The sequence below is a fragment of the Thunnus maccoyii genome, chromosome 9, assembly GCF_910596095.1.
Source record: "Thunnus maccoyii chromosome 9, fThuMac1.1, whole genome shotgun sequence".
Classification (NCBI taxonomy): Eukaryota; Metazoa; Chordata; class Actinopteri; order Scombriformes; family Scombridae; genus Thunnus; species Thunnus maccoyii.
The window spans coordinates 31,903,836-31,917,628 of NC_056541.1; the positions used below are offsets into that span (position 1 = coordinate 31,903,836).

The following is a 13,793-nucleotide window of genomic DNA, read 5'->3' on the forward strand; positions in this document are numbered from 1 at the left end:
CCTACAATAGCCAGCGAAAGTCTACATCGAAAGGAAGTGCCTGCTCTCTTCTTTTGTGTAAAGACTGAGCCAATAGGAACAGATTCTGCTGATGACTGGTGCTTTTAATAGCCAATGAAATTCCAAAAATTACCATATGCAGCTTTTGTGGTTTCTATAAAGCCACAACATGGAAATTATGTAAATTTAAATAGTTTTCTGTGTGTTACTTTTCATATAAACTGCTTTTCCACCACAAATTCCATTCACTTCCATCGTATTGGAGTGGATCTCAGAGACAGATATTTGAAAACCTGGACAAATAACACCAACACTATCTGCATGGACAGAAGAGAGAAAGTACTTTTTTCATAATTTGGGTGGAATGACTATTAAATCAAACATTGAAATAATATGTTTCTTCTTTAAGTAACATTTTTGTTATAATGAGAACTGTCTTTTCAGTGAAGTAGGAGACATCTTGTGTCCAGCAGTTAAACTACCGAAATGAAAAACATTTGCATATTCATAGATTATCAATTTTAATGATGAAGAAGGAGTAGATGTCATTTTATGGATTTTAACAAGATAACTAAACTTTTTTTTGTGGAAAAACCATATCAGGCACATTATTTATTCAAAGTAGAGTATCTTATATACATCCTAAAACATGTCTCAAGGGCTCTTTAATATTCCCATAAACGGGACACTTCTCTGATTCAGTTTACTTAACAAAGCCTGCCTTGTCTTGGGCTTGAGACTTCAAATTTAACAGAACAGAACAGGAAGCCTTTGGTACAAACTGGAGGTGTTGGGTTTGAAAGACATGGGAGGCTCTAATGAAAGATTTTATTGAGTTGCATTATGGGAAGTGTAATATACAGCATTTTAGAAATTGTGACCCATATTTGGGACTAAAAGTCAGGAAATCGCTGCCTCTGCTGCACAGATTTTGTGTACTACAATATGGAATTACTGGAGTACTCCTTTAAATGTATTTGTTATGAAATGATTGAAACAAATGAGTATATTGACAAGCTGCATGTACATATCTCCTGTGTAGGGGAGTTTTTCCTTGCCCCTGTTGCCAAGTGCTAGCTCATGGGGGAATTGTTGGGTCTCTATAAATTACTGAGTACGGTCTAGACCTGCTCTATGTATTCAAACTGGGGGTCTAGGGACAGGGGATGTTGTATTGGTGTACAGACTGTAAAGCCCTCTGAGGTAAATTTGTGATTTATGATATTGGACTGTACAAATAAATAAAATTGACTTGACACTGTAAATACTGCAATGCCTTGTTTGTCTGAACATATTCTCTCCTGTCTTCTCTCTCCAGATGAACTACCTGGTGCCGGCCACATGCTGTGTTATCATTCTGTTTGTGTTCGACCTGCCGGCCTACACCTCCCCAACTAACTTCCCTGCTGTCCTCTCCCTCTTCCTCCTCTACGGGTGAGTCACCAGATACAAATTCTCACTTTGTACTTATCAGGCTGATGTTCTTATACAGAGCAACAACAAATTCAGTGACTGGTTGGATCTTATTATAGTGAGGTTTATTAGTCATTCAGCTGCACATTACAAACATTTTCTCACTGTTCTCACTGTGTTCTGCCTCCAGCCCAGTACAACCGAGGTGAACTGAATTTCATTTGTGGTCTTTACAGCACTGAAAAATACCATTTTAAAAATTCAACAGCAAGTTGTCTTTACAGAAAACAGTGTTACTGTTGCAGACCTCACTATGAACTACTTGATTAATTTCACTTATTTTCCTTTGTTTATCTCATTTCAATAAATATCAACAAAATGATAAAATTATGATAAAAGTAGTGAAGTCTATCAGTTGTTAAGAAAGGCCATTCATTCAGGATTTAAAGGTAATGACTGTGTCACCTGACCTAATGTTTAGTGGAATGCTCCAGTCAGAAGACCAAAACTACTGAATAAGGCTGCTTAGTATGTGACTAGACGTAAAACTGATAGAGGAACATTTCAAGCATGTCTCAGTACGCTGTTTGATGGCAAATAAGCTGATAAATATCCCTCCCTGCATGTGTGAAGTAGAAAAACAGCAGCACTGCCTGTGGTCACATTGTGACATGTGAGTGTCTGAATTATTGGCGTAATCTGAAACATGTCAGCGAGTCTTTTCATGTCCTGAAGCCTTGGACATCCTCAGGATTTTGTTCAGAATGAATATCTGTTAAGTCTTCTTCAATGTTTGATTCCTTCCAGGTGGTCCATCACTCCCATCATGTACCCAGCATCCTTCTGGTTTGAGGTTCCCAGCACAGCCTATGTCTTCCTCATAGTGATCAACCTCTTCATAGGCATCACTGCCACAGTCGCCACCTTCCTCCTCCAGCTCTTTGAACATGACAAGGTCAGTCTCACCTAATGTACGAAGTAACAGAATGAGGACAGCTTACAGTGTAGACACAGTTCAGTGGTCATTTCTATGAGTTAGTTCATTTAACAAAATAAATAATAATAGTAATCTTCAAATTAAATTCAAGTTTAATTAACACAAGTCACAACTCTTCACTCATCCACACAGACAGTTTGAGAAATATAAATGAAAGTGAAAAGCTTTGAGATAAATGATACACACACTGAAAGATCTTCTGTATTTAGGGGATAATAAATGGAGCCAGAAAACAAGACGTAGCAGGGTTCTGTACTGTAGCAGTATCAGACTTGACCTTCAGATGTTTCTGTTTTCTTCTCTTTCAGGATCTGAAAAAGGTCAACAGCTACCTTAAGTCCTGTTTCCTCATCTTCCCCAACTACAACCTGGGGCACGGACTGATGGAGATGGCCTACAATGAGTACATCAACGAATACTACGCAAAAATAGGTATCACACAGAATACATGAGTATACAGTCCCACATCTTGAGGCATTGAAACGGCTATTACAAGATTATTCTGGTGTTTAAACAAAGATGTTAGCCACTCAAAATCCTCCAGCAACTCTTGAGCTAATTCTATTATTTACAGAGATGATGAGTTTAATAAAGATTAGAGAATGTGTAAGAATGAATTCATGTAATGCTTGTCAATAAGTGGAAAAGGGGATTTTTGTCCCTTCTGGGGCTTTTATTATTTGACTCATCCTTTTAACAGGCGGATTTGAAAAATTTTGAACCTGTCCTTTAATATAGAGAGTTGTAATTAGTTTATTTTTGACCCAGTTACATATTTGTGAAATACATTGATATACAGTATAATATGAATGTAGTTTTACAGGATATTAAGAGAGTAAAGAGAGAAGAAACTCACTCACAGACTTTAAATTTGTGCTTTCAGGCCAGTTTGACAAGATGAAGTCTCCGTTTGAGTGGGACATTGTGACTCGGGGACTTGTTGCCATGACAATCGAAGGCTTTGTTGGCTTCCTCATCACCATCCTGTGCCAGTACAACTTCCTCAGGAAACCCCCGTGAGTAGTGTGTAAGTCTGTGTGAGTAAGTGTGGATAGTAAGTGTATGAGGAGAATATATGACATTACATCAAATATTTCCAGCAGCTACAATAAACTGGACAGTAGGAACTTTGAAACATTAGTAGGAGATGTCAGGTTTTAGTGTTGCTCAGTCAGAAATAAAGCATGAGTTTGTCTCCTGAGCTGCTGTTTTGCGCTGATCAACAACTTTCTGTTGAACACAGGAGGGTGCCAGTCAGCTGCCAGCCTATAGAGGATGATGATGTAGATGTGGCCTGTGAGAGACGAAGAGTGCTGAGAGGAGACGCTGACAATGACATGCTGAAGATCGAGAACCTTACAAAGGTTTAAACAATCAGCAAACAATTATTCACAAACTCAATATGTCCTCCCACAGTCTTGTTTTTCAGTATATGCACAGATGGCATCTATTATAAATAAGAGATCCTGCTCCTCAGTTTTAATAGAGTGCAGTGACCAGAGTAGTGGTGTCCAATAGTATGTTTTATTGTCTAAGACCAGTCCTGATCAATACTTGTTGTGTCAAATTGCAGGAAACATTCCGATTGTTCAGCTGCTAAGCTATCCAACTGGCACAGTGGTGATATAATTGAGGGTTTTCTCTCACCCGCACTGAATACATCAGGCTGCTTTTTGGGGAGATGAACTTGTCACTGCTGTCTGATTTTCTGGCCCAATGAGTGTTTTGAGAAAGGGAGACAATTAATCTTTAATTAAGACAATTAGTCTCTTTTGTCTTCTTCCCCTTTCCCCTGTTTTTGATTTGTGTGGTATCTGTAATGTCTTTTGTGTTAAACAGGGGGAAAAATTATGAAAACTCTGACTCTGGTGGTGGAAAGTAACTAAGTATATTTACTCAAGTACTGTACAATTTTGAGGTACTTGTCTTGAGTATTTCCATTTGATGCTACCTTATATTTCCACTCCACTTTTCACCAAAAATCAAAGATCAGAGAAAAAGTCCAAAAACTGAAAACAGATTTGTGTATCAGAACTTTGTTTTTTCTTCTTTCCTCTCCCATTAATCATCTCACGACCCCTCAGATTTATCTGCTGACCCTTTGGAGGGGCCCAACCCCTAGGTTGGGAACCGCTGGACTAAACTAGCTAACTGTATATAAAGTAGTGTAAACTAGCTCCACCTCCAGCAGCTACAACAGTAACATGCTGCTCTAACACTGATGCTTCACTATTAATAATCTAATGATGTCATATATAATAATATATCAGTCAGAGGGACCAAACCACTACTTTTACTGCAATACTTTAACTACATCAAGCTCATAATACTTATGTACTTTTACTTAAGTATAATTTTTCATGCAGGACTTTTACTCGTAATGAATTATTTTTACATCGTGGTATTACTACATTTACTTAAGTAAAAGATCTGAATACTTCTTCTGCCCCTGTCTGAATCAGAAGCAAAAATATATATATTTAGAGTTCTGCAGTTTCATCACAAAAAATGTATTTCTTTCATACCAACTAGCATACAATATCTCAGCTTTCTCAAAATCTACGAGGTAATCATCTCAATAGAGCTAATTACACTTAAATTGCCTGTCGAAAAGGTCATACATGTGAAGTGTAGATGATTTGTAATTAAGAAGCTGAATGTGCATGTGTTTCTCCGGTCTTCCTCAGGTTTATAAATCCAGGAAGATGGGTCGTATCCTGGCAGTGGACCGGCTGTGTCTGGGCGTCCGGCCTGGTGAGTGCTTTGGGTTGCTGGGAGTGAACGGAGCCGGGAAGACCACCACCTTTAAGATGCTGACGGGAGACGAGTGCACCACTGGAGGAGAGGCCTTCATTAACAGGAACAGGTCCGTCCCAGACAAATGAGTTCATTCTTTACCATCCCACATGGAGGTACATGAAGACAATCTCATCTGAAATACACTATATAGCCAACACCCATTGCTAACAGGTGCATAAAAGCAAGCATACAGCCTCATAATCTCCACCGACACACAGCAGAATGGGGTGCACTGAAGAGTTCAGCGATTTTGAACATGTCACTGTCATCAGACGCCATTTTTGCAAGAAGGTTAATCTCTTCCTTGCTAAATTCTCTCCAGCCAACTGTAAGTGTTGTTGTGGAGCAGAGACATCTTGGAGCAACAACAGCTCATCTGAGTACTGAAGTCTGTGGGACATTAAATCATTGGTTCCTGGTTGTAGCACCCACTATTGAGTTACGAGTTGAGTCACCCTGACACAGAATGACGGGCTTTGACACACTAAAAAAGGCTTTCATCTATCTCTGTGCTCACATCTTAAAGCCTCTGGAAACGTGGCCTGAAATCATAAAAATGCATATATGATATCAAAGTTGAGTGTCTCATTTAGCATCCACAAAAATCTGAATGAAAATAAACATTCATAACTATAAGAAAACTTAGCTCAAAAACAGCTCATTTGGCTGCTCAAACCATTTCTCAGGACTGTGTGGGCGTGTCCAGATCATGTTTGATTGACAGCTCACTTTCAGCTCAAGTACCACTTTATTTTCTATTCATTCACTAAAATGTTTCAAATCAAATTGTATCAAATGGACCCTACTTAGAAAGCTTGACTAATCAACTAAATAGCAAAACAGGTTAGACCACCCAAATCTGTGTTTTTATTTAACTATACCTCTCAGAGTATGATGCTAATTTAGCATTCTCCATTCCCGTACATGAAACGGTTAGCATAGCTTGAACATTTTGCTAGTGACTACCAAATCTATCAAATGGACCCTACTTGGTTAGAAAGCTTGACTAATCAACTAACTAGCAAAACAGGTTAGGCCACCCAAATCTGTGTTTTTATTTAACTATACCTCTCAGAAAATGATGCTAATTTAGCATTCTCCATTCCCGTACATGAAACGGTTAGCATAGCTTGAACATTTTGCTAGTGACTACCAAATCTATCAAATGGACCCTACTTGGTTGAAAGCTTGAATAATCCACTAACTAACAAACTAGGTTAGACCACCTGAAACTGTGTTTTTATTCAACTATACCTCCTGGAGCATGGCACTAATTGTTGGAGCATCCATTCACTTACATGAGGCGGTTAGCATTAGCTTTTCTATTCAAAACTTTTGAGCTCATTATCAATTACCCCAGTGGTCTACTAGTTATCTTGACTAATCGGCCAACTAGCAGACTAGGGTAGACCACTCATATCTGTTTTTATTGAACTATACCTTCCAGACTAAGAAGCTAAGTGTTTTAGCATCTTTCATTTCACTTAAAGGGTTAGCATTAGCATTGCTATGCTACACTTTTGAGCTACGTATCCACTCTGTGATTAATACAGATTTGGATGGTGTACCCAAGTCTGCTAGTTAGCTTAACACAGTAACTTTCAAACCATATCAGGCTAATATGAATTTTCATTCTAGCTGAAAGCAAAGAGTGCACTGCATTGTTTTCTCATGGGGGAGATGAGAGTAAGTGTTGTGAAGTCAGCTCGGCCAGATAGCCACATCAATCATTTTTCTCTTATATATGATTGGGCAGGTATTTATTATGTAATAAATTCCCTTGCTTAGCCCCGCCCAACTGCAACCCAGTAACAAGGGGAGGGAGAGAGACTTTCTAAAGAATTACATAGACCATGTCAAAGGCTATGTTCTCATACTTTTTAGGTGTTTACTATATGCACATTAGATCCCAAATTACATGATTAATAGCCAATTATGGATTTGCCTTTCCAGGGGTTTTAAAGGCACCGAAATGTGAAAACCACAGAATTGGAGAAAGGTTTTCAGCAAAACTTTTATTTGTAAAAATAACATTAACTAACACTCTACAGTCAGTTAGATCTGTTTTGTTTGTCATACTGTCATTGTGGTTAACTACCTAATTAACTAGCTGAATATCTGCTGTCACTCACTCATATTGCTGTTATTTATGTGTGTGGGTGTGTGTGTTTACAGTATCCTGAAGGACCTGTTACGCGTGCAGCAAAGTATTGGTTACTGTCCACAATTTGACGCTCTGTTTGATGACCTGACAGCCAGAGAACATCTGGAACTTTACACTCGTCTACGTGGCATTCCTTGGAAGGACCAGGAGAGGGTTGGTCTCACACACACACACATACAGTACTGTAATTCCATCTTGGACATTAAGCAACAAAAGGTCAGAGTTGAAAAATTGGTAAATGTATTTTATTGGAATAAATCAGTGAGACTGACATACCCCGCAGGTGGTGCAGTGGGCATTAGAAAAGCTGGAGTTGTCCAAGTATGCAGACAAGCCTTCTGGCACTTACAGTGGAGGAAACAAACGCAAGCTTTCCACTGCCATCGCTCTGATTGGATACCCCTCACTCATATTCTTGGTAAGAACTTTGAATGTATCATTTAAATGCTGCACTGACTCTCGATACTTCATTTTCTGAGTACAAACTGAATGTAAAATGAGTCATCTTTCATTTCATTGCTGATGTTTTACATCATATAACATTAAATACATGTCTGATTTAAGGCAGCATATGTTTATGTACCAAATATGAAATAAATAATGTACCTAACGAAGCAGAAACTTTTTCCAGATAATCATCTCCCAGCCTATGACACGTCAATACTACAGCAACAAGTTTTTACTCATGGGTCATTGGGGTGGAATTTTATCAATAAAGAGGATCCATGACTTACAGAATAATTCAGTTTTGTTACAACTTCAGGGTTATTTTCATAGTTCTGTCTATCGTTTCTGTCATTAATAATAACATTGCACTGGGAACATGGTGACATCACTAAATAAATTATTACCCAAACTGTCCACAATTTACTATATGATTCAACTTTGTCCTACTCTGCTTACCGTAGCTGTGGCCGCAGTATTCCTGTGCAGTGAGGGATTATTACTTTCAGTTTGACCTTCAAATGATATATTTTAGTTAATCTTTATAAACTGTTGGTTTGTCTCCAACCTGTCTGATGTCACAATGTTCACAGATCTCAGCTGTTATTTTGATGAGTACAGTGTTATAACCAATGGGAATGTTGGCCAGAACTACAAATTAATTTTGGGATTTTACTCAAGGAAACATTTGAGAATTTCATATGTACTGTTTCATATGTACATGGTCGAGGCAGAAAGGAACAGCAATGAGAGTAAACTGTATATAGAGTATAATTCGTGCTAGCTATAAGCTACTGAACTCTATTCTGTGTGCTTTTGCAGGATGAGCCCACCACTGGGATGGATCCAAAGGCTCGCAGATTCCTCTGGAATTTAATCCTGGACATAATCAAGACTGGACGCTCTGTGGTACTGACATCACACAGGTCAGAGATTCTGCTGATTCACTTTCACAGTTGTGGATTATTTTCACTTTTTTTTCTCAACAGTGTACTTCATCTGTTAATTCATTCTGTCCTCTGCAGTATGGAGGAGTGTGAGGCTTTGTGCACCAGGCTGGGCATCATGGTGAACGGCAGGTTTAAATGCCTGGGTAGTATCCAGCACCTCAAGAACAGGTCAGCAGGATAAAAGTCCACCCTCGGTTTGGTGGACTGTCTTTTTGTTGTAGCAAGGAGCCTGCTGTGTGAGATGTTTTAGCATTTCTATCATGTGTTGTAGGTTTGGGGACGGTTACATGATCACAGTGAGGACCAAGAGCAGTTCCAACGTGAAGGAGGTGGTTCGATTCTTCAACAGAAACTTTCCTGAGGCTGTGCTGAAGGTAGATTACTGTACCTGCCTCTGTTCCACTCAAGTACTCTGTTCTATCGTTCCACTCAAATACTGAGCACAGAAAAACTTTCCTCCTTCAGATGAAGATGAAAAACATGCACATCATACTGCACATCCAACTAAAGGCACAATAAACAAAACACATCGTAGGGAGGGTGACTTTAAACACCCTTTAAACAGAAAAGGTGGTAGCACAAGAAATGAGAGCATCTGTCTTCATGTGTCTCTTGTAAACTGGCACCTCTTGATCACATAAAGTTGAACTAACTCTCCTGGTGGACACGTAGCTCTGCTGGGAAAACCATGATTTCATCTAGATAACTTTTTTATTAGAAATAGTCTCAAATATGTAATTGGTGTGAATTGTAAAAATATTAAATCTGTTGTCTTCTCTAATGCAGAAACGCATCATTGTTTACCGAAAAATAAAGCTGAAAACTATGTTTGTAGCACTTTGTGTTACAGATTGTACTGAGCAGAGTGGTGTTTGTTGTTTTAGACATGTAACAGTCTGTTTTCATATGTCCAGGAGCGTCACCACACCAAGGTCCAGTACCAGCTGAAGTCTGAGCGGATCTCCCTGGCTCAGGTCTTCAGTAAGATGGAGCAGGTGGTGGAGGTGCTAGGCATCGAGGACTACTCTGTCAGTCAGACCACTCTGGACAACGTGAGTCAACATGAAACACACCGGCTCAGCTGCATGAAGGAAGATAGAATGAGTGAAATGATCTCTTTTTTCCTTCTTCTTCTCTCCAGGTGTTTGTCAACTTTGCCAAGAAGCAAAGTGACAACCTGGAGCAGCAGGAGGTGTCGCCCCCTGGAGGTGGACAGTCCCCCCTGCAGCGCATCCTCAACCTGCTGAAGTCTCGGCAAGCCAACACAGAGCTCAACGCTCTGATAAGTGAGGCTGCGGAGGAGCTGGAGAGTGACGATGATGAAGGACTCATCAGCTTTGAAGAGGAAAGGGTGAGCGGGGTTTTTTGACTGTTATTTTATAACATTTTACATTTAGCAGTGAATGTCAGATAGAGGAGAAGAACAGGACGAGGATGAAGCCATCAATTGAACACAGTCAAACACACAGTCGCAGTGGTCCTTTAGTATTGAAACAAAAAGGAGACGTAAGGAAAAAAATTGCAAAAAGATTAAACAGTATCTGTTTTCCTTAGAGTAATAATCCCACCTCATCCAGTATCTTTCACCCTTACCCCTAGCCAAAATGTAGTGACTGTAGTGTAGATAGTTGACAGTCTATGTCAAGGTACATAGTAGGAGGGTTTCCTGAATCAGATTTCTCCAACAAAGCTCTCCCAGACTTGTAGCCACAACTCCTCCATTGTTTGCAATTTGTCTATAATTCCTTTATTACTTTCATCATCATAATCATCTCTAAATATCAGGTAGGTTGATAGAGGGGGGCACAGACTCTTTGGACTGATTTGAGTTTTTAAAGGCCAATACTGAGTTTTAACATTGGCACAGAATTTCTTTTCTTGAGTGACAAGACTAATGACCTTCCCTGTGGGTTAATAACAGGCTGATCCATGATGGTGGAAACACATGTCATCACATCTTCATCAAAGCACACCGACCAGGGCCTACAGAAAAAAGGTCTTATGAGTCAAGTGCCCAAAACACTGGGTCCTACACCTCCCATAATGCAACTTGATAGCAGCATTTTCTTACACCTTCCCAACCTGCTGGACTCCCATATTTCAAACTCACCCTCCATTTTTAATACAATAATTGTTTTTGTTAGAAACGTTTAGTCCACACCCAAGTTGAGGTAACCCTGATGTCATCACGATGACAAAGATGCCTCTTAACTTTGACATGTAAAACTATTGTTGTGTTTGCTTTATTTTTATCACCTGATAACCAGTATATATATATGTGTGTGTGTGTGTGTGTGTGTGTGTGTGTGTGTGTGTGTGTGGCAGGTGCAGCTCTCCTTCAACACAGACACTCTCTGTTGAAACGAGCACCTTAAAGAAGCAGAGAGACGAGGAGAGTCACGGAGGGGGAAAAGCCAAACCTGTGTGTCTGAGCTCTGAGACCCAGAGGGAGAGCGGAGCTGCTGATTTACCCTGAAGAGGACCAAAACTCTCTGCACTGTGGAACATAGGACCAGTAGTTCAGTATTTCAGCCTCAAATTCTTCATCCTAGGAGGGACTGAGGTGTTTTAGATCACATCGCACAGACAGAGGAAACCGAGCCTGCAGGTGGAGATACTGCAGCGGGAGCGCTCACATTTCGACTGAAGACTTTGTCCTGGAATGTTTCCATATTTATTTGTTTGAGAATGTAACTAGACGGCTGATGGATATAGTAGTTCAGCTACCTTTGTTAGTGAATGAACATATCATATGATGTGATATGTCAATAACACCACAGGTTACTTTGAGTTTGTTGTACACACTCCCTGTCAAAGGGGCCTGATGTAACCAGAGTGGGCCCTTGTTACTGTACCAAACTAGACCTGCCTTGAGAGCATGTTGTGATGATTCCCAGTGGTGATGTAATACAGTCTATTTTTCTGTGGCAAGAAGAATGATTTATTTTGGATATTGAAGCAACTGCAGACTGATGTGTGTGGTTTATTTTGCAATAACAGAGAGGATTTAGTGAAAGTGCCAAGTGTGGACAAACGTGCTAGCTGTCAGCCTTTTTCTTTGAATTCAGTGAGTTGTCAGAGACACAGAGAGAATGTACATGGCATGGTTATTGTCCTGATGGTGCCTCCCTCTATCAACTGGTTTTCACACTGTACATTTGGTCTCTTTCTACTGAATGCTCTCTTTAGTTCTTTTTACATATCATAATGTTGTGGACTCTGCCAAGAAGATCCTCTGTATACCAGACACAGTGTATAATAACGATAACACATCTCCAGTGAAGGTAAAAGCAGCATTTAACAGTCTGAAAGTGAAGTGAAGTTTGCTCATATTCCCTGACAATAACTGCACTATCATCACTGTGACACTAAAGGGACTCTCAGATCACAATAATCTTATTGTTTTAACTTGGGTACAGTACATGTTTATGATTTGCAGCTAATCTTATATTTTTTATGGAATCTGGAGAAGTCAAAATGTGCAAAAATATTCACATTTACAAAAACCTGGATGTTTCTCTGACTGTTCGTTGGCATGTGGTTTTAACTGTTCTCTCATGAGTTTTGTGAGACCTGTCCTGTCAGAGTAATTACTGTTTCACTACTTCTTTCACAGCTAATTGCAGTCATATTTTTCAGTGATTATTATGGAACTGGTGGGCTTTTTTCCCCACTTGAAGGCGTTGTCATTAAACAGGAATAACTGACTCTTGTAATTTCTTTCTTCTCAGAGAATGTATAGCCGGAGAGAAGTTGGATTAATCAGATTATAAAATACAGTCTAAATAAAAAAACTCTGACATATTTAAGACCATAACACAGAATTTTGTGAACTGAAACCTCAGTGAGATGATCATCTTTGAGTTTAATTTTGATCTTTCTGTGATTATACCAAAATGAAAGCTTGGAACAACTTCTTGTTAAAACGATTAAAAAGAAGAATCAGGGATCAGTCGAACGACAGAAGTAACTCATGTCACCAGCAACCATGGGAGTTAGGTGCAATCATAGAAAAATAGAATTTTCAAATATGAAATCAAATATTTAAACTCTGCTCTATATATTTAATATGGATTTATGAATGTCTGTATTTTTTTGCCATGTAAAGCATCATCAGATTCTCATTTGGATGAAACATCTGACATCAGCTTTGAAGCTCATGTATGATTAAAAAGTTGTTTCTGAACTTTCTGCTTTGCATTGGATGATTGTGCTTTTATTTTGCTGCGTGAAGAAGACTTAACTCTTCTTCACACAGCAAGAGTCCTTTTGGTACAAAGTGCCAGTCTTTTTATATAAAATTCCCCTTTTATGTTACTATCACTGTGCTGTGGCTCAGCAAGAAAATACTGTATTGAAGTACTAACAATAATAATAATAATAATAATAATTATAATAATTATAATAACTTTATTTGTATAGCACCTTTCATACAAAAAATGCAGCTTTAAGTGCTACACATCAAAAAAGACATGTAAATGCACATAATATGGAAAATAAAGCCCTCTTCATAATGTTAATAAACATAAAATAAATATAATACATAGAATGCGTACTTCAACGGTGGTAATGTGAGACTTATTAAGCGAAAACTCAGAAGGTATTTCGCCATGTTTAATCTGTAAATCTCCACCTAGGTTTCTGAAGCCATAAGCAACCAGAACCTCCCTTTTCCCAATAGACACGGACTCACCACTGGTCTTTATTAACCAAGATAAGCCTCTTTCAGCTTACCCCAGAACGTCTTCCCACGGGTTTAACCACACTGTCAACCCGAAGCTGCGTTTATAAGATGTATTTATAATCTTCAGGACAAGACTTGAAACACTGTTAAACACCCGCTTAAAAAGTGCTGCAGGTAAAGGGTCAATACATGAGGTGGAGGCGTAATACAGGTGAATTTTCCCATGGTTACATCATTTTTACAGGATTTGCTGAGATCATCTGGCTGTAATTGATGATATTTTGTTTGGGTAGTTAGTAGCTGGTCAATAGTGGAAAATAATATTCTAGAGTTCCCAGCATT

The 13,793-nt window shown here is 39.0% G+C and overlaps 1 protein-coding gene across 3 annotated transcripts in view; it reads left to right on the plus strand.

Moving 5' to 3' along the window:
* abca2 (ATP-binding cassette, sub-family A (ABC1), member 2) overlaps nucleotides 1-12,909 on the plus strand; it is a 122,939-nt gene extending 110,030 nt beyond the window's left edge. For 2 of the 3 annotated variants that reach the window (XM_042422513.1, XM_042422514.1), the window contains 14 exons: nucleotides 1,319-1,434; nucleotides 2,221-2,368; nucleotides 2,719-2,842; nucleotides 3,294-3,426; nucleotides 3,654-3,774; nucleotides 5,098-5,276; nucleotides 7,385-7,526; nucleotides 7,657-7,791; nucleotides 8,640-8,743; nucleotides 8,843-8,935; nucleotides 9,039-9,141; nucleotides 9,682-9,819; nucleotides 9,909-10,118; nucleotides 11,093-12,908. In XM_042422513.1, coding sequence (XP_042278447.1) covers nucleotides 1,319-1,434; nucleotides 2,221-2,368; nucleotides 2,719-2,842; nucleotides 3,294-3,426; nucleotides 3,654-3,774; nucleotides 5,098-5,276; nucleotides 7,385-7,526; nucleotides 7,657-7,791; nucleotides 8,640-8,743; nucleotides 8,843-8,935; nucleotides 9,039-9,141; nucleotides 9,682-9,819; nucleotides 9,909-10,118; nucleotides 11,093-11,128 — 1,782 coding nt within the window. In that variant the 3' untranslated portion in view covers nucleotides 11,129-12,908. Of the gene's footprint in view, nucleotides 1-1,318; nucleotides 1,435-2,220; nucleotides 2,369-2,718; nucleotides 2,843-3,293; nucleotides 3,427-3,653; nucleotides 3,775-5,097; nucleotides 5,277-7,384; nucleotides 7,527-7,656; nucleotides 7,792-8,639; nucleotides 8,744-8,842; nucleotides 8,936-9,038; nucleotides 9,142-9,681; nucleotides 9,820-9,908; nucleotides 10,119-11,092 lie in introns of all 3 variants that reach the window. The other variant, XM_042422515.1, reaches the window with a different exon arrangement.
* The last annotated feature ends 884 nt before the right edge of the window (nucleotides 12,910-13,793 follow it).